The sequence below is a fragment of the Salarias fasciatus genome, chromosome 1, assembly GCF_902148845.1.
Source record: "Salarias fasciatus chromosome 1, fSalaFa1.1, whole genome shotgun sequence".
NCBI classification, from domain to species: Eukaryota; Metazoa; Chordata; class Actinopteri; order Blenniiformes; family Blenniidae; genus Salarias; species Salarias fasciatus.
Window position 1 is genome coordinate 2865583 of NC_043745.1, and position 21730 is coordinate 2887312.

General features: G+C 44.3%; 1 protein-coding gene across 2 annotated transcripts in view; it reads right to left on the reverse strand.

Annotated features, from left to right (window-relative positions):
* Window positions 1-21730, reverse strand: part of cdh8 (cadherin 8) — a 143709-nt gene that overhangs the window by 41598 nt on the left and 80381 nt on the right. For both annotated transcript variants that reach the window (XM_030099133.1, XM_030099124.1), the window contains exon 4: window positions 73-192. In XM_030099133.1, the coding sequence (XP_029954993.1) occupies window positions 73-192 (120 nt within the window). The remainder of the gene's footprint in view (window positions 1-72; window positions 193-21730) is intronic.

A 21730-nucleotide genomic window follows, 5' to 3' on the forward strand; every position in this document is an offset into this window, starting at 1 on the left:
AGAAGCGTGATGGTGGTGAACTGATACAACCTTAATATTCCACATCCGAGGCGAGTCAGGAGCTGAACTTACCAGAGTTTGGATCGACGGAGAAGTACGGCTGCCCCTCCAGTATGCTGTAGATGAGCTTGGCACTGTTCCCGTACACCGGATCATCTGCATCTGTAGCTGTTACCCTGGTAACTGGAGTACCTGTGGAGCAGAAACATGGCGCTATGAGCTGGAGCTGAGGGGCCTCACATCTTTACATAGCTGTAAAGAGAAGCGTCTCCACGCTGGGCCAATCAGGACGAGTCCACTTAACCCTATGTGGGGTTGATTTCATGTAGAAATCTGGGACCAGTCAAGCTGCTCCGCTACATGTGAGCTGCTGAACTGAAAGTCATGTCACATGGAACTTTTCCTTTAGGTGATGAAGTGGTTCACAGCTACTTTTTTCTGGAGCTGTTCAAGTTTCTTTAAATAAAGCCTAAACATCCCTTTTTTCATCACCATTACACCATTATTTTCTACTGAAAGTCAGAAACTAACATTTCATCTTTATCCAATTCAGGGTTCAGTGATAGCCAGCGGAGCCCACACCACACCCCACCACACCCCACCCCTCTTCGCCAAAAAAGGTCTCTAATTCAAGTTCAGAATCATCTTTGTAAATAAACCGAGCTCCTCTGAATTCCTCTTCGATAGACACTGGTAAAGTGTCAACTCCTGATGGCAAATCTGCTGTGATCTCCAGAGAAACAGTGCATAATCTGTGTTTGGGGTAAGCGAGCACGGCAGTCACGTCAGCGCCGATTAGCCGAGTGTCAGCTGCGATGCTAGCTCCTCCTGGAAACGTTAGCGAGCGTGCAAATCAAGGCGACAGTGATGGATGTGTACATGTTGCAATATAGCAGGCAAAGTAATTACATCCATTGATGATCAAATTACACTTTTACAAGTTTTTTTTTTTTTTTTCAAAGCTGTTGTGCTGCAGACCATGAAAAACACCTGATGGTTACAACATGATCAGATGTGTTGGAGTTCTAGCACAAAGTGACCTGATTACCTTCTGTAGAGTTTTACCAGTAAAAGTTGAACTGTGTGAGTAATTGTTAGCTTATGTCTGCTTTTTACTTTCTCTTACTAATGCTAATTGGATATCACAAAATCCTTTAACACTGTGGCAATTAGCCATTGACCTCACTGCAACGGTGCTCAATACAGCAGAAATGAGGTTCTTTATAAAGCCGGCTTCGTGAGGTTTGCAGAGAAATGCATGCGAGGACCTTCATCAATATTCCGGCTGTGCAGACCGCTCAGGGCGAGTCACAAAATACATTAGGGACAATTCAATCCACCATCCACACCTCTATTCTGAGGTAAAAGGGGAAAAAAATGCTGAAAATGTGAATATAAAGGGACAATTAACGCAATTAAGCGGCTGCATTTTAATTGTTGTGACCTGGCTCCTCGTCGGGCTCGGTGTGAGGATGGACGGCATGCTAATTGTTTCTTCGGAAGCCCCCCGCCCCCCCCCCCCCCCCAGCTGCATACGGCTCAGGTCCTGCCCCGAACCCCCAGACCCCCAGACCCCCAGACCTGTCCTCTGCACCGGATGAGCGGAGTGACCACTGACTGTCTATGGTGCTGAGGGTCACGGGGTCAAGGTCTGAAAAACTCCAAGTGACTCGATTCCAGATAATCAAACTATATTACACTTTTTTTGTTGTGTTTAATTAAATCTATTTAGTATTTTATGTTTAAGGAACTGAAAAACGTCTTTACATCAGCAACAAAAGGAAACATTAGTGACATGTCTTTTCTTTTTTTCTTGGCAGATAAAACTGAAGACTTGTCCAGGGTGTGGATGGATGGATGATTGGTGGATGGAGGATGGCAATTTTAGTATTTTTTAAGGTATTACACATAGTTCAATAAAAAAAATAGATGGTTCAGAAGTGGAGATCTATAAGTGTTAACCTCAGTATCTGCAAATACCTGATTAACCTGGACTTTTCTCTCCACTTAAACAACACAAACATCTTTTGTTCACCTGTCCAACTGGCCCATAAGATGTTTTCACTGGTCCAGACAATTTGAAATTATGGACGAACTTCCTGTATTCACCAATAAAACATCTTCTGTCCCAGTTATGGTTGACATCTTAGTCTGTTTTGTATATTTGACTTGTACAAATTCCATTTTTCATATCAGACTTTATTTATGGAACAAGAAGCCTCTAAACTAATTTTTTAATACATTTTTCAAACCCGTAACATTTTCATTAGGGGATGTTTGTTACCGCTAATCTTTATTCAAATTCTCTGATTAAGCAGCTACATGTGACAGCACTGGTACTTTCCCCTGCGGGGATATTCAAGTGTGTTTTATCTCACCTGACGAACAGTCTGCATGTGTGAGTTCATATACGAGCAGCAGCTCCCCTGGGGGGCAAACTGACAATGTAGATCGGAAAGAAGAAACAGTTTGGAGCATTTCTGAACCAATACTACTTTCAGTCCAGAGTTCTACTTTAACCATCATCCTGAATTCAGCTTGAACTTTATCAGACAGTCACTTTGAGGCTTGGACCTCAGATTATTCAGCAGAGCTTCCAGTTAGAACTGCTTCAGGACACTCTGGACCATTTTCTACTGATGCTGCAGTAGGTTTAGACTGCTGGAGGACTGGTGTGATCCTTCAGCTGTCTGCAGCGAGTGTATTCATGTCTGAACTGAACTGAACTGAACTGAACAGAGTTGCAACCCGAACCAGGGTTTGAATCCGTCTCTGCAGTCTGCCTGTCTATCTCTCTCTCTTTATATCCCTAAGTCCTTCTTCTGTTCTTCTGTTCAAGTGAAATTTAAAATCCTTGTTTCATTGCTTGTACCTCCCAGGTCTCATATGTTGTCGGCACAGGCCAGTCACATTCTTTGCATGAAACATTTAATATCTCTTCAGTGAGTTACAGTTTGTTTTGCCTGAAGCTGTGATCGTACCTCTTTCACAGCATCTCCTGGAACACCTGTGTCTTCTCTGGACTGGTGTCCAAATGTTCCATGAAGATAAATCTCAAAGTGAGGTCTTCTGTTATGATTTGTATATATTTTCCAGCTCAAAAACATTAGCAACACAGACGGTCACCATTTACACCCGGATGTTCCTCTGCTGTTTCCTGTGTCCTATTACCAAATAAAACCCAAAACGGTTTGAGTCAAGTTGTGCTCGAGTGACTGTTTTTGTAAATATGTTTCCAAATTGTTACTTGACAGTATGATAGTTTTTTTTTCCTTTGTTCTAACGTTTAAAGAAGAGTTAAAGGAACATTTTTCTGTTGTGAAAAGCTTTACTCCGTACTCTGCTGGATCTTTATGGGATGAATGCTGTCTGATTCAATTTCTGATTCTTTTTTTTCTTTACTCTTCACGGTGAAATTTACTGTTTAAACCTTTCAATGACACTCCTGCAACCGACATAGTCAGATTGACCAACTAGTCATGAAAAAGTCAAACTCTAACCCATGATTCTGCATCTCTGGGTTCAGGTTTTAGAGATTTTTAACCAAAAACAGGAAAACATGACTCAGACCTGAGAGAGGTAAAGCTGCTGCCATCAAATGTGTTGTTCATGAACACTACTAAACATGCTCAATTTCACAGTAAAGGGTGAAGAATGACAGAGCTGTTGCCACTGCTACAGAAAATACTGAAAAACTGAAAAGAAACTGATGGCCACCAAATAAAAGTCACTCCACCGCAGCCGAACACGGCTCTTAAAGACAAGCACATTGTGTGTGCTTTTCCCGCCTTCCCCCGCTCCGTGCCGTCAGCTGTGCGTGTCGGCCATTGATTAATAGTCACCGCCGCGTCTGCGGTCCTGTAACAGCAAAACAAAGCAAAAGCCACCTTTGCACTCTAACTGGAGTAGCAGTTTCGCAGTTGCAACCCAATTATTTCACAGTGAGGGAGCCTCAAGTGGTCCTCTGAGACGGAGCTGTTCCAGTAATTCATAGTCTTATGATGACCCGTGCTGTTGTGTTGCCAAAACTTAGCTTGTAAATTTCCTACCTGCTTGTTCCACCCTGTGCGTTTTGCAGTGTTTGGATGGCAGCAGATCAATGGCTTCTTTTCCTTTTGTGTGTTTCTGCTCGCCGCTCTGGCACTAACATGAAAAAAGCTGCAGATTATGACTCCGTGTGAGCTCCTGAAGGGCTTACGCTGCGGCTAGACCTGAAGCGTCACGCCAGCGTCACGTCAGCGTTCATGAGGAACTCCAGTGACCAAACTCAATATTTTACTTATAATGTAGAGTGGTGAAAGCAGTCAACGATCTCTGTGTATGGGAGTTTTTATTCCTCTATAAATCCAAATAAAGCCTAATTCCGCTCTAAAAGGACCATGTAAATGCCTGAAAACTTTATTCAGAGTTAAGTTTAAATCCCAATGGACCAGCGGGTTTATTCTCCTTTGGAAGCAGAATTACATGCTAATAAGGTGACTTCATTCTGGTCGTTTTGCTCCATCGGGATGACTCAATTTTCCAAGATGGCGGCCTGCCGTCCGCATTCCAACGTATGGAGACGATTTATTAAATGGCAGTTTTAGAAGAATTGGATATAACGAAACAAGCGGATCAACAGCACTCAACAACACAGATATTTTCATAGCTGGAGCATCAAAAATAAAAAGCTGAAAAAACAATGCGTTTTGACTGGAAGTGTGGTTTAAACATTCAGATCTCAGTGAACATGATGAATATTTCATTGACCTGCATCACTCAACGTAGCGTAAATTCACCTCAAACACCAACAACTACATTAATTCACCAATGAAATATCACCTCTTCTTCTTTTTTTAACCTGAGATATGCAGAGATTCAAACTTCTGATTTAAATAATTGGTCTTGAGTCATAATGCGTTTCCCCCACTGGATTATCCTCAATCCCAATCTAAGAACTACAAACGCTTCAAGCTTCTGCAGCCAAACTGCTTCCCCAGATGAAAAGAGAGCAGAAAAAGCACAACACCTGTTTGAGCAGCACTGCATTGCTGCTCCGCCTGTCTTCGAACACATTTTGAACTTATTTTAATTTGTAATGAAGGCTTCATGGATTAGCACCTTCTTATTCTCCAAACTCATAATGAAATACTTTCCAAACATGGAGCAGCTCGTGCAGCTTTGCTGAATCTTCCGGTAATGAAGCAGCTTTTCTGTTACTATGCACCAAATATTTGTATTTTTTTACTAATTAATGTTTGCCACCATCTGTTAGTTGGTGTTCTAAAGTTTCAAAAAGCAGCAATTTGAATTCTCTTTGATTTGAACAGTTTTTAATCTGCTTTTTTATCTTACAGTTTTAATTGCTTCAGTCAGCATTTATTCATTTCCCTCCATTCAGTCTATTTCATTTGATTAAAAAAAAAAATATTTCCAAGGTATTTTTGCAGTGTGTAACCTGGGACACTTCAGATCACTGCGTACTGTACCCTTACACTGTGTGAGCGTACTTGGACTTTGTGTATCTTATTAGCTGCAGTAGCTTTCAGGAAACGTCCCTTTAAGAGCCCATTCACCAACAGCTCCAGGTGCAAAATGGAGCTGAATAACACCATCAGGATGGATATCATGAAATCACTTCCTCATTATCAGAAGAAACTGAATACTCACGCTGATGAATCTGGGAATTTCTTGATTTTACATCCTTACAGTCCCAAAGAGTGCCGCTGTGAGACACATGTTCGCATTAAAAGAATTGCATTTAATATGGGGCATCTTAATTAGAGTGGGTTATTAGATTTTCACTGCAGTGCTGTTGAAACAACCATCAGGACTGATGTGTTAAACACCCGAGTATCATATCAGAGGTTAGAGGAATCTTTACATGCAGCTTTTCTTTTAACTTGAACAACGATGGAGAGGAATGCCAAAGCCCGTGCATGAGGAATAACACTGGAAGTTTCCAGGAGAAAAAAAATGCTGATTTTGAGAGTCTTCAGAAGAAAGAACCAGGAGAAGAAGAAAGTTGATGCCGATTCAGTTTAATTCGACGCAACAGGAGTGTTTCTGCACTGCTGGATTTTCCTCCTTCATTACGCTTTCATGGATTTGGCATGAAAATCTGAGGTTATGCATGAAGACACGTTAGGTCTGTTCCACTGAAATATCCGATCACACCAGTGAGAGAGAATTGTTGGTGATAAATCAGACTGTAGCTTTCATACAGTCCCTCTTCTGCAGGGACCCACATTTTCCCGTTTACCTGTCATCTTTGTTTCTCATTTAAATTTCTGATTTAAAATCATGTTGCTGGCATTTTGTGTGTTTTTTAAGATTCTCAATCAGGTATTTATAAAAAATGAATTCAGAATTGAATGTATTTGTGGATTAAGGCTACATGTGATGAAATTTCTGTAATGCCACTTCTGCACACTGGGGGCAGTGAAGAGTTAGTCTGTTTATTTGTCAGTGTTTTGGTGGTTTCAGTTAAAACTTTCTGTGTGTGCGTTATCATCGTGCTTGCTCATCTATAAATCAGAGTTGGCATCTGATAGTTGTGGGGAAAAACACGTTTATTAGTTAAATCAGGAAAACGTGAGATCAACAGAGAAGAAACCATGACTCATGCTTCTTCACATGTTGTTGTTTGAAGGCAGCAGATGATAAATGACGTACTTTGCCTTTAATCCAGCAGTTTTCCTCCTCCAGCATCACGGGTATATATTTGTGCCAGCCATCATCCGTGTATCATTTAGTAACTGAAAACAGCAGAACTGAAGCCTAAATAAAGCTTTCAGGTTGCTATATGTTCATGAGAGGAAGGAGAAGTCCCTCCACAGAGAGATGAAAGAAAGAAATGAGAGTAAATACGTGTCTGAGATTCTGCCGTCTAGACTTGAGGTCAGATATAAAACGATGTGGAATCCACTCAGCTGTATCTCCCATAACTTCCTGTCAAAATGCATCAAATAAAGAATGAGTCTGACATTCCAGTTCTCACATTTTATTGGTTATTAGCGCCATAAAGTGCACTCCGCACTAGCTCTGGGCACGTGGAGACGCTCGCCGCTCTTCAAACGGCGACCACACAGCTCTGCTCCTGCTATTTCCCGCCCCACACCTGACGCTCGCTGGAAATTTCCCACAGACGGTTGAGATGAGTGAATAAAATATCAAATAAATGGGTTGACAGAATGTGTGAAAACCGAAGTATATGAATTATAAGCAGCAGATGTGTGCATTAATCCAAATTGGCCCACTCATGGCGCAATATTTCCAGACTGCAAATTATATCCTGTGTGCTGAAGGTGTTTGCCAATTGTCAAATGACTAAAATGAAAGACAGCTAAGGAAATTGTGCCTCCCTCTTTCAGAGATACAGAGCGTTATCTTCTTTAAAGTTAAATTACTACCACTACAGAGGGAGACGGCCGCCATCTACACAGGCCTAATTATGAAAAGTACCTCGGTACTTCTGAAAGGTGTGCGACTACTGCAAACAGGCCTCATAAATTCAGTTAGACGACGGACGGAGGAGGGAAAGAAGGGTAGAGGAGAAAAAAAATCTTCATAAAAACAGTGGAACCAGCGAAGCATGAAATAGCTCCCTCTTCCTTTCCCTCCCACAGGGGTAAAATGCTCCTCACCACCTCTGATAATAAAAAAAGAGGGATTAGGAAAGCCTGTGTTTTGGTCCTGTTTCAAATCAGTGCAGATTAGCTCGTCCTTCCCCTTGATAATGCACAGAATTTCAGGGACACTGCAGAAATGGATGCAGCTGTAGGGCCGAGCGGCTGGCGCACAAACTCAATTGGAGCAGGAATATTGTATCTGGCTTTTATTGGAAGCCTGTAGCTTTGTGGCGATTACAATAATAGCAACACAACACCTACGATATAAACTTACAGGGATATAAAAGTTGAATGGACGAGAGAGAGTGAGGAGGCATGAGGCAGGCTCGTCTAACCTCGACATGGCGCGTTCTGCCGGAGAACTCTGCTCAGGCCGAGGAAACCGACCGACTGTGAAACGACAAAGCTTTCAACGCATTTTGGGTGTTCACACAACAGCTGTTGCCACTGAAAATGGTAAACAGTAAATGTTCTACACTTATATAGCGCTTTCTATACTGCTACAGCACAGCTCAAAGTGCTTTACACTGCACTGTCACATTCACCCATTCACACACACATTCACACACCAGTGGAGGTGTCTGGCATGCAGGCTGTTCAGTCCGTCCACTAGGAGCAGTTTGGGGTTCAGTGTCTTTCCCAAGGACACTTCGACATGTGGCAACTGATTGCATGTCCTTCTGAATGTCCGTGTGTGTGTGTGTGTGTGTGTGTGTGTGTGTGTGTGTGTGTCTGTCTGTCTGTCTGTCTTATTTACAAAAAAACTAAACAGAGCTAACTCATAATCTGGGATGTCTTTACAAACACTGTTCTTCTGTAAACCGAAACCCAAAATGCAACAAAGGTTTTCCATTATCACTGGCAAGCGTTGCGTAAACGGAGCCTGAAAATAGCCGATCATCTGCAAACAGCTTGACATTGATATGTTTCAGTAAAGCTCGAATTTAGTATAATGAAAGAAAACAATTAAAAAGCAGGTGTATGAACATCATAATGAGGATCTCTGGAGGTTTGAAACATTTGTGATGAAAATGTATTTATTGATGTTCCACTAAATAAACTTTCGACACATAAACTTGATGTGTCGCCTTCTTTACCAGAACATTCATGTTCTGTTTAAGAAATGTATGAACTATAGTTCAAAGCTATTGATGTTTTTTTTTATTTCATTCAACTGTTTTATTGATTTGAACAGTTTTAGTTGTTTTAGGCATTTTAACCTTTTGAGCCTGTTGAACGTGTTTATACATTTTAGCTCTTTTAGCACTTTTATTCACGAAACAAGAAAACTGAAAGCACCATCGATTCCAGTGAGCATGTAAGGTAGAGCTTAGAGGATATAAATTAATCAAACCCATAAACTAGCCAGCTGAAATGACACTGAATGTAGAAAATCAAGAAGTCAGCTAAGTTTCCCATGTGAAACCTTCAGAAAGAAAAATAAAAACGGTTTGTTAAGCCTTTCAGAATCACCGGTTCAGTCCTGCTGTTTGCTGTCTAAACAGATTTGTCTCAGTCTTCTCTGGCGTTGATGCCCGGACGCCAAACAGGCAGCAGGCAGCCTTCTCCTGGGAGTGGCATTCTCCCTGCGCTGGTTCGGGCGGCGGGCCCTGAGGGTCTACACGCATTAGGCATGTCGGAAAACACAGGCTGTTTCCACACACTAAGTGTAATCTCATTAATCGGGTCCTGAAGTTCAGGCGATTTAATACCACAGCGGTAATCTAAACACACATCATTTACACACGGAAGGACGTCATTGCTGCATATGAGCCATTTACATCAAATTTACAGCGGCAGTTTGTGCTGCTTGAAGGGCACGTGGCAGCTGAGGGGCCCCGGAATAAAGACATGGGGGTCTAGCCTTATGTTTCATCAAGCGGCAGAAATAATAGCGCACACACTTCCTATTTACTCTGTACACTGACTCGCTGATAGGAAATCAATAGGAATCTTCCCCGAACCAGAGAGGGGATAAATTGGGGGATGCAGCCCGGTGTGACACACAAAGGACATTGCAGCTTATTTCTGTAACACATTATCTCTCAGCAAGGCTTCATCTCTATAGCATGCTTATTTCCTGAGTGCAAGTGTTGCAAGGATAATCAAACAGGGGGAAAGTCATAAAGATGTGGCGTTGAGTCATCACGAGATGCTCGTTTGCAGACGCTCACTGTACTCTGCAGGGTGGCCGGGGAAGCAAATGAATTTGAAAATTAAGCACTGCACTTGTCTGCAGCTTTATCTGCAAATGGGGATTCTTCACTGCTACGTGTCAGCAGAATCACCGCCGCTCAAGCATCCCGATTCAGCCGACTTATAGCACATACAGCAGGATGACTCCGGGTGAGATCAGCACCCGCCATAATTAATATAATTATGTTCAACAGCTACTTTTGAAAATTTCAAGCTTGAACTCTCAAACATGGAGTGTTTACAAAGGGGCTTGATCTGCAAACACGACGCAGATTAAAGGGAAACACAGCAGACATGACCAGGCAGATGAAGTGCACTGGAACTGGATGTACCTGCTTTATCCACCGAGACTGATCCCCACTGACTCCTACAGCCACCACCGCTCCAGCATGAAGGGTCAACCATCCATGCACACACACAAACACACACACACACTTGGATTATGGGAAGAGGTCTGAACAAATACCCATTTACACACAGTGACAACATACAAACGCTGGAATGCTAACCACAGCGTGATGATATGTTTCTGTACCCACCAGTGTGGCCAAACTGTTGGATGTAGCAGGCAAACACAGGTTAAAAAAAAAAAAAAACCCTGCAGGAGAACCGACAAGTCTCGGCCACCGCCTCGCACAAAACAAACACCCCTCGGTTGACTGCAGCACAGACTGATCTGGAACATGGTGCAACTCCTAAAACTGGATTCACACAACATATTGCTATCGCAGTATCAGCGCGCAATAGAAACGTCTCACAATAAATTGTTCCTCTTCATGCTCTGCAGGTCAACATGCTTGCGGATTTAGCAGTTCTACTGACTTTAGAGCACACGGCATTTGTGGTATAATGGCATTAGAAGGAACAAACCTCAATTCAGAAACACGACAAAGACTCAAACATAATCTGTCCGAATGCATTAATTGCAAATCATATCATTATTATAAAACTCAACAAGGTCATCAAAGCAAACTGGAAATGTTTTACACCCCTGATTCTACGCATTACTGTCTCAAAAATAGCGGGTGAAAATCTTGAAAAACTGCTGTCGTGACTTCTATTTTTATGTCTACTTTCACTGTTCAGATCCAGAAAGGAGGCAAGCAGAGCCAAGCGGCCTCCGTGCTGTCAGTGGAATGAGTCTCCAGCAGAGACAAAGGCTTTGGCTGCTTTGAGGAGGTCAGAATTAGATTTGTACATGTTAAAAGCAACTTTAGAAAGATAGTCTCTGGAACAGAGAGCAGTTGAGGAAACACACTGCCCTTTTACTTATATTTTTAATGCTCAAGCTATTTTTGCACATTGATGAGTGGGCTTGCATCGCTGTACTGGAAACCACAGATCAAAAAGACGGCACACAGTATGTAAAATATGCAATTTGCTCTTGAAATGAAGTGGAACAGTTCAGTGAGCCAGCCACAGGTCAGGTAAAGATATCTGACTGTGTTGAACAGGCTGTATTTGACATAAAAGTTTGATTTTTCAGTCCTCAGTGAAGCCTTTATCTGATTTACTTCGGCACCATTTACACAGTCTTCAAGTGGAAATGGAAAACTTGCGCTTCTTTAGGGGCTTCGTTTACATTACAACGGAGCTCGGAGCCAGTAAAAACACCTTTTGAAAATGCAACTTGAAAATTACACTTTTTCAGTTCAAATAGCTCGTGAATGTGGCCTGCAATACTGTAAAAAGCTGTGTCACATGCTCATCTAGATACATTTGTGCACATTTCATGAAATTAATATTAAAATACATGTTTTGCATGCAGTATTGGTGGAGTGAAGCTATGACAGATTGGAGTCCATTGCTGTGAAGTTAAACCTTTCAGGTGTCATGTTAACATGTTGCAGTCAGTTATTATCCCCGGGATGTTATTCATGTAAAACCTGATGTTAATCCTACATGGATGCCATCCCGGGAACCATCTTCATGTTTTGTTTTGTTTTTTCACATTCTTGTAAGCAGCATGAGATTGCTCCCGAACGAAGGCGTGAGGTTGTTGTATAGAACACAACCTGACTGGACGACACACAATGCGGTCCTTCACTGCCAAGTGTAAAAGAGCATTGAAGAGCAGCGACTGCAAGGCCTTCATTATTTTACATCTGTGCACAGCAGCTCTATTTTCCAACGGACATAGCAAGAACACAAACCCCCCCAACACACACACAGACACAGACACACACACACACACACACACACACACACACACACACACACACACACACGAAATTTACCCCATAACTACTTAGTAGAACTGAGCAAACAGCACCGCGGGGAAGCACTCCCTCCTCAAGCACCATCACACCTATAATCACTCTGCACAATGTGCCACACACTTCTTCTGCAACGCCACAGCTCTCTGTCCAACAAGCATGGCGGCCGCGTCGACGCCTCGGCTCGGACCGGCTCCGAGCCGTGAAGGGTAAAAGACATTCATATGTATCTCGCCACTGAGCCGTGGAGGAGGGATCTCACTGAGGCATGGGGAGAGCTGCGGACCGCGTGAGGCGCGGGGCGAACGGCGCCCCGCCGCGAGCCCTACCCGGGTAAAACAATACTGTTTATGTCTGACTGGCTCTGCACGGCGGGGGGCGACGGAGAGAGGGGCAGGGAAAAGGATAAATAGAGAAGAAGGGCAGGAGGACGTGTGCACCACAGCGGTGAGGTTCGGCTGCCTGGCTGCAGCTCAGTGCAGATATAGGGAGGCATTAACAGCTGCTGGCTGCAGGCCCAGTCCACATGGGGACGGCTTTCCACGGGTCCACATCCCTGACTGTGTCCAAATGACGCTTTCTGAGAGTGAAACAGCGATTTATTGTTTTTAAAAAAGGACTCCCAGAGTAGATGAATCTGAAAAAATGCTCACGCAGCGTCTACGTCTTTACAGAGGAAATGCTGAAACACTGACACCTGTCTATTAACATGCACGCCGTAACCATGACAACCAGCTACACCGCAATGGTGGAATACTGAGTTCATGCCACAGCAGGTACTGACATGAGCACAAGTCCGCCCCATGAAACTGAACCAGTCCAGTGATAGAGTCGGCTTTTGGACAGAAGGATCTTTACACTCTTCTTTTTTTGATTATTAATATTTTTTAAGCTTTCCACATAAATCTTGTCACTCATAATATCAAATTTACTGGGAACTCTCCAGAAATTTCCCACAGTCCCAGTTTGACAGAACGTGTTTCAGGATTCCATGTAGTGTCTTTGTAAGTGACTTTATCAAACATTAGATTAATATCAGTGGAGAAAAGGAGGAAAAATACCAGAAAAGAGCTTTATAATGTCTGAAAAAGGGAGCGAGACGGTGTGAAGCCAGCTGTCGAGCTGATGCGCTGACCCTGAGACCTGAGCTGGAACATCAGTGAAAGTTAGCTCAGCCTCAAAGCCCCACCGTGATGGGAAGTATGCAACTGCAGGCATGCTGAAGATGAAAACAGGCTGCTAAATTGGAGCGTTTCACTGCATGCAGCACCAGGAGGCCTTGTTAAACACAACATAATGGTGAAGTTACTTTTTTCATATTGCATTCATACTTTTTCTCGATCAAGGAAAATAACAACAAACTTTTTCTTTCTAAGATTAACCCTGAGCTTAACCCTCACATTCAGCTCATATTTTAACCAATAATTTATCTGACATTGTTAAATGATGATTAATCCTTAATCCCTGTTTTTGGGTGCTGATATTTTCTGCGGTTTGCAACTCGTGTTTTGGTGAATAACATCTGTTAACACACAGCCAGAGCCCCGTTTTACATAAAACATGAAAACATCCCAGCAGTGCTGAACCTCCATGTTCATTAATCCGACCCAGGAAAGTGCTTCAAAAATCAACAGAATTCAGTGGGATTTCACCTGGAAGAGCCTCGCTGCACAAAAAATTCACACGAATAGGTGGCAAAAGTATAGAAATGTGAAATATGTAGGGCATTTTAGGAAAAGTCCTCAAACTTTGACGGATAATAATTAGATTTCGGGATTTATTTCTGCAGTCAAATGTCAAAACGTACAACTATTATACTAACTAACAGTATTAAAGGGTTAAAGTAGGGATGCAACATTACCACGTTTTAAAAGCACCTTGCATGACAGAGTACTGACGTGAGTACTTACTAAAAGAGTAATTCTTTCTCCATACATGCGTTGCCGTGAACCACGTCTGCACGACGTCACCTCCGACAGCCTGACAGTCGACAGCACTCGTCACACGGTGTAGCGTCACACTTTTATCATTCTCATTAACATCAAAGACTCTCCAAACCGTGGCGGCCGCTCGTCCTCTCTTGTCTACCTGCTGCTGCCGTTGTGACGGATGCCGTCGTGTGACTCTCTCCAGGTTGTGTCGGGGAGTTTTTATGAGTGTGAGTCCCCCGAGCTGTGTCGGGTGTCGTGTGTCCCTCTGTTAAAGGTGCGTGACGCCCCCGATTAAGTAACCAGCGTCTGAGGTCTCCTCACGAACGATTCAGCACTCATCAATAAACACTGAATTCCCTCCAGTTGTGTGTGAAAGGTCAGATAACGGTCAGATACCAAAACACCAGATAAACATGATGACAAACATGCATGGTCCTTCCACATCACACATCACACATCCCGCGGTAATGCTTTTCTAAATGTCTCATCTCACTAAACTCTGCGCCCAGCATTTCACAGTCTATTTTAAATAAGCTTGAGAGCTGCAGGAGCACCGCTGAGCCGCTAACTGGCATTTAATGTTTCAAGCACTGAGTTAAATTTGACATTATATTGGGGAAATCTTAACAGCTAGCTTTTTTTCTCCTCAAACTGGCTGTCAGGATACGATTTGATCGCCTGTGGGGGTGATGAATAAAATGCCTTAACTTCTCTAAAATGCAAAGCGTGTTAAGTGCGTGTTTGGTGGAGCTGCTGAGCGCCCGGCCTGGTCACCAAACGATTTCAGGCTCTCCTAAGAGCTGCTTTCAACAATAAAATGAGACCGGCCCCCACTTAACCAGCACTCGCCTTTCTAGGTCAAAAAGATGGCGGGCTCTCTGAAATGGCCGGTGTGTGAGGAGTTGGACCGTTCCCCAATGGCACCGCTGTGGTGACAGGAAAGTGATTATGTATTGATCACGATCACATAGACACCAGTGTCGCTCCTCTCTGCTGTCTGTGGGCAGAGGGGATAATAGCTCATGATCAGACTGACAGCCCATCTCTCCAGGCTGTGCCTCCAAGGCACTATTTTTGGACACTGCCACCTATGTGATTGAAATGCGAGCGCACGGACGGGGAATAACGCAAGAATTAAGAGGCGATTAGCACTGCGAGGCAGAGCATTGTCAAACACGGAGTGTGGGGCTGTGCTGCAGCGCGGCAGGCCAAAGCTCTTGATAACACAGAAAGCAGTTGTAACGAGGTGGAGAAAACAAGCGTGTCGAGGCATCCTTTCATCCATCCATCCATCCATCCATCGTCTCTCCGAGGAGAAGATGACACAGTTGGAGCACTGCCAGTCGATTTTCCCACTGTAGTCTCAGCCAGTTTTGAGATTCCTGGGCTGCAGATGGGCATTTATGGCAACAATGCAGATGGGCATTAAGGGATCCCCTTAAACAAATAAGCACCCTAATAAACAAGCAGCATGTGGGAACTTTTTCATCTCCTGCCAGAGCAGTCTTGAACCTCCCAGCCCTCCGCTTGACACGCTTTCCACCATCCACTCATCTGCAACCCGGGCTGAGAGTAATGTCCGCTTACCCAACCATTTCAGCAGAAAACGCTAAACCGTCACTGAGTTTTGGTGCTTTGAGCCACTGAAAACACAACTTTTTGAAAATGTTTGGCCTCCATCTCAGGTTGATGGCGGAAAGGAAACTGTAGTTTGGAGTGTATTGCTCTCTGTAAGGTGTGAGGTTTCAATACTTAAACAAACAACAGCACCAACTAGTGGCCTGGCATGCTGACTACATAGTCTTCATTATGTCTGCTGTTTCTGTGTAAACGGACATGGTTTCCAGAATGGTGCCATGTAACGTTAAACTCCAGAAGAGAAAATGTGTGTTCACTTGTAGCACCTCCTCCACCCGGACAGCTTGTGTTTCTGTCAGGGAGATATGAGTTTTTCAGATTACAAGGCGCCACAGTGAGTAATTGCAAGGCGGGGGGTAAAGAAGAAGAGCCTCCTCTGGCTCATCGGTCTTCATAACACAGCTCATGCATACTCATGCTAAACTGCGTGTTTCTGCAGGGCTGCAGCAGGCAGCGGAATGAGCCAGGATGATCAGGATATATGTGTTTATATCAGGCAGGAACACACTTTTCAAATTAGACTGGGTCAGATTCAGCGTGGGCCACAGGCAGGATGGTAACCAGAGAAAAAAAACATATCTGCAAGATAAGATATGGTTGTCAGCATCCAAGAAATTGTTCCCCAGAGCCAGTGATGGATAAGGGACGCTGCACTCGTGAAGAGTGAGGGGACCGTCACACTCAAGCACTTACGTTGTCATTGTTGTTGTACAATTACGAGACTTTTCCAAGACAGAGGAGGGGTCGTCTCAGGGAAATCCGTGGACGGTGTGCGTGCGCACATGACATCCCCTTTTCAAGGAGTCGGCTGCCTCGTCGCCCGCCTTGACGAGCCATTTACAGGAACGGCAGGAACAAAATAATTAAGAGGGTCCTTTGTTCCCGGCTGATGGCCGTGACACACGCCACCATTTTAAAGGCTTGTGTCATTGATTCACTTTAATTAGTTCATGGGAAGAGTGTGCAACACGCAGATAGAGTTCAGGCCTGGAAGTTGAGGACGGAAAATTGGGCACTTCACATGTTTAATTGCTCCCAAGGCATTTACAATGGCAAGGTAATAACAAAGAATACGGCAAAGTATATTGTCTAATGAACAACTTTATCATGGCTAAATGAACAAAATGTTGCTTAATTTGGGAACTCTGCCACAGGGGCAAGCGTGTTTAATGTGAATTATGCTTCCTTAAAAATAACAAGTTTCAGCATAAAGCAAAACTGTGGCGGGAAAAGGACTTGTGGTTAATATTTTTACCACACGACAAAAATCAGCGGCAGGTCCTGCGAGCAGAAACCGGAGATCAAAGTTATGACTTAATACCACAAATGAATTACTTATGTATACAGTGGTGCCAAAATGCTGCTAACGAGGCGTGTAGCTCGATACCGTTCCAGCCGAGCTGCTCGGTGGCCAAACAGCCGACAGCTCCCAGTCTGTGTGTGTGTGTGTGTGTGTGTGTGTGTGTGTGTGTGTGTGTGTGTGGACAGCAGACCTCATGTTCGAGTAACCCGGAGAGGTATTAGCAGGCAGCAGGATGGGATTATGGACATGAGCTGAGAGGAGGCTTTACAGACCTGTTGGATTCAGCACACGTGTCTGAAACTCATTTTAGTTCACTGGACCACATGTGGCCTGATTTCATCTGTACTGGTCTGGACCAGTTCAAATTTACCATAATGGAGTGAAAAAGCTGACGGACTCAGCTTTATCCCTCGGTTTCAGCAGCAACCTGAACTTCCATTGTAGCATCGCTGATCTCTCTGCTTCCTGCTGTTCACGTCTGACTTGAAGGACCTTACTCAGTCTATTCTCATTAAAACAGGAATCAGACACATTGGTAACTTTTTTATTGCGGTCATGAACTTAAATGTGGTTTTGAAATTAGGTTTTTTGAGTTCAAGCTTGAGAGATAGATGTACACTACCAAATATATGAAACCAGTTTAGTTTTTCTCCCTGGCATTGAACCCTCATAGGCACTTGTTCTGGCCCGTGGTTTGACCCCCTTGTTGTGGAGAACCTTAATCAGTTTAGAAGTATCCACAGGATAAGCTGAGAGAGAAGGGCTTCAGTTCAGAGGTGTGTCTTTCCACTATGGTAGGAAACTGGGAGAATATGCAAACTGAACAGAAGAAGGCAACCAAGCCCAAGATGTGAAGGAGTTTCTTTCTCAGATCACTCTTTCAGCTCTTTACTTTCAACACATCACTGCTAATTTGGGGTTCAGCATTTTGCCTGAGGATACTTCGACTTCCAGACAGGTGGAGATGGGAATCGAACCGCCGACATTAAGATTGGACCTGAGCCACAAGCAGCCTTGACTAATAATTACAAAGGAAGTACGTCCATGCTAATGAATGTTAAATGAGTTGCTGAGGCATCAAGTTTCGGTTGCTCACAACACATTAGCAGCAAAACGTCCTGGTATGAAGTCTTCCTGCAGACTGTCAGGACTCCTCAGCCGGAGGAGGAGAGCCCATCAGTCAGAGATCAGGAAGTAAAACACACAGCGCTGAGCCGGCAGCAACATCGCCCGACCGACGGATCTTTTCACTGCGCTGAGTTTGGGTTCGTTAGTGTTAATATTAGCACGTGAGTATTTACAAAGGCACAGGAAACCGGATTTTATTCATCACTCTCAGTGTGTGTTTGGGACGTCGACACACACGGATCTGCCAAACTCCGAGCCGCTCTGGTTATTTTCCATGGCTGTAGTGTATCTCTGGTTTGAAGTGGGTGGAGGTCAGTTATAATGATCAGAATTTAGCAATATTGAGATTTAATGACCATCGGTGGCTGGTTTTCTGTTTCCAGGCCACTATCCGTCAGACGGGGCAGAACTTAAAATGCTGCTTATTAAACATGAATATTTAATACCACTGAGATAACGTAAGGTGATTGTGCAGCCACCAAAACCTCGAGTGAATCTCTGCTCCGACCCCTGGTGACCGTATTAATTATCGCATGTTTACTGTTCAGTGGATAACACACCATACACATGTTGATGGTTAACCCAGACCTGAGGCAACATCAGCTTCTGCTCCCTGAAGAATGTTCCGAGTGGTTCTTTAGTCAATGCTAGATGCAGTTTGATTTCCCACATGTATTTCTGCACCTCACAGTACATCTCATCGGTCGATAGTCTTCATAACAACAGCAGTCTGTTTTTCCAGAGCACGGGAATGCATATAATCTAATCTGTGATGTGAATTAAGTTGGAGCACTGCTAGCAATACTTGTTAAGCTAATTATCCTACATTTTGATACGGACGACACACAAAGCTCAACCCCTTTTCATGTCAGGAAGTAATAAGAAACACGAAATTGAAAAGACTAAAAGAATAATATATCAAAAATGGAGAGCACTGATTCTTAGCGCTAGCTGACGCTAATGAGTGGACACAGAAGGAGCCGCTTACAGCCAGCTAGCTGCTGCACGGCTCAGATTTCACGCAGAAATACAATTCAGAGCGGTATTACTCATTCACGCCGTGCTTCAGACGTGCATGCGAACGAGCCCGGAGCCTGCCGTCCATATTTCTGTCTTTCTTCAGTAAGGTCACAGATACAAACCAACATGGCCGTGCCACTGGTGTAAAGTTTAGTGTGTGGCGCCGTGAGAAGGTGGAGATCGAACAAGCCACCGGTGACTGGAGCTTTTTCTCAACACGAACATCAGTCAGTGTGAATTCCAGCCGTCGACATCGCTGCAGACCTCACTGATGTATTTCTTCTTTCTCTAAATAATCTGCTGCTCTTGTGCTTGGCGCCCTCTGGTGGACCGTGTGTCTGTTTTTCTATGAACAGCATGAGCTTTAAGCCAACATGGTAATTGTTTTTAAAAAGGTGGACACTAATAAAACCAATGTGTTTCCACTTGAAACATTGTGTAAAGGAGCCTAAATTAACCAAGAGGTGCGAGTTGTAATGAGCAGTTGATGAAGCTTTGTCCATTTATATCATAATTACATTTTGCAGTAACTTTGGGGGTCTGTGACCGGCAGCTCTGAACTCACATTTAACCTCTCTTCTGTCACTCCTTCATTGTGTTTGCACACCGTCTCTCAGGGGAACGTAACACTAACGCTTCAACAGCTCATCAACTAAAGTCTGTTTCCTGTTCCTTATTGATGTTGACAGCGTTGAAAAGTTTCAGTTTCACTGATGGACTCCCACTGACGAGCTGCCGCTTCACCTGGAACTCTGAGATGTGCACAGAAACGACTGAAACATTTCACTGAACGCTCCAAAAGAAAAAGCTGAAGTTTCCAAAATATCTAAAAAAAAAAAAAAAAAAAAAAACCCTCCCACGATATGCAAATGAAGAAAAGCTTACTGAATTAGTCAAAATGGCTGAAGTCTCTCAAAAAAAGGCTTTTTCCTTTACTTTTTCATATTGTAGCTGTGAAACTTGACACATGGAAAATAAGATACAGATTTTGTTTGCATAGAAAATCTCTATATAGAATGTTATAGAATGCTTCAATAAACTATTTGGTCATTAAAAACATTACTTTTGGTCACAAGCCTCTGAGCTAGCCTTTTCCAATAATGTAAAAAAGCTTTTTTGATGTGAGCAGCAAGAAATGAATATATTTATGCTTGGTACGCGTTATAAAAGTCAGTGAAAAGGCTGGAAATCCCTGCAAAACTGAAGCCAAGCCGTGTGAAGTGAGCGGATGTGGATTAGCTTTGGGCGCTCCGTCACAGTTTTCATATTGTGGGGACAGCGGCAGTATTGAGGACGACGCTGCTTTAAAACACAGAGTTGGAGGGAAACGGTGCAATCCCTCCCTGAGCGGCCGCTCCCGGCGGCGGCGGCGCTGCAATAACATGTCCTCAGCCCGTTACAGATTCTCTGCTCTTACAGCCTGCAGAGGTGAAGTGACAAAACGGCTCGGGTTCTGAGACACCCAGCCCGGCTGAGGGGAGCGCGTGACACAGGTCCTCCACTTCCTGCCCAACGGCCTCAAAACACCAAACCTTCTGGACTCAGCGGCGTCACGCGGAGCGCGGCGTGACAGCAGGGAGACGGTTAAAGGCCTCAGTATACTTCCCCGTCGCCGCTACGTCGTTCCTACGACGTAGACGTCGTAGCCCGTCGGGCTACGTCGGGGCTTGACGTGCGCCTCCCGAAAATTGTGACTTCGCGTCGTTTCGACGCGTGGTGACGTGAACGTTGAGGGCTGTGATTGGTCCGCTTTCGCGTTCTTTATAGAATAAAGTAGAACTCACCCGAAATGCTTTTCTGATCCGAACAGTGCTTCGGGAGAAATTGAGATCCAAAATTGAGCGGCGCACATCCCTATACTGTTAGCAGTGTTAGCACTGTTAGCAGACGGGGCTACGTGTATAGCCGCTCCTCAAACGGCTTTAATCGTCCAAAAGCTCATTAGTTTCACCAATATTTCATCACGGTCCGCTCAGCCTCTCCTCCACGACAGCTCGGTGTCGCCAGATATGTCATATATGCAGATATATGTTCGGTAAATGCACGCGTGTCTAGATACTTATGTCTAGAAATCTATTTCTATAGATCTATGTCTAGGTAAAACCGGAGCTACGGAAGCCGCATTGTTGTTGTGACTGCTAGCGGCTTGGCAGAGGAGGGCGTTCCCTTGACGCAGGAGCAAGATATGTTCAGTAGCGGCGTAGGGTTGCCGGCGTAGGAACGCCGTGGCGGCGACGGGGGAGTATACTGAGGCCTTAACGCGTCCTCCCGGAGGAACCCGCTACGTCTACGTGACTGGTGACTTAATGTCCCCGTCACCTGCTACGCCGACGACTGACAAGCAATCCATCAGCGTGTGTGTGTGTGTGTGTGTGTGTGTGTGTGTGTGGGAGGAAACAGAACGCCACATCACAGCGTCCGCGCCACAGACATGCTAACGCGAAGGCAGGCAGAGCCGTAACGCAGACAGACACGCAGTTATACACTTGTTAAGTCTGACAAGTCACAAATCACACAAGAGACAGACACACGCTAACAAGCAGCAAACAGCGGAAACACACACTCGACACACACTCCCCGCTCACACCGCAGTAGTTACTCCTGACTGCTTAACCTGGAAGCGGCGACATGAGTTCAGCGTCACGGTGATGGGAGGGGCTGCTATTGGTGATCACACAGTGAAAACTG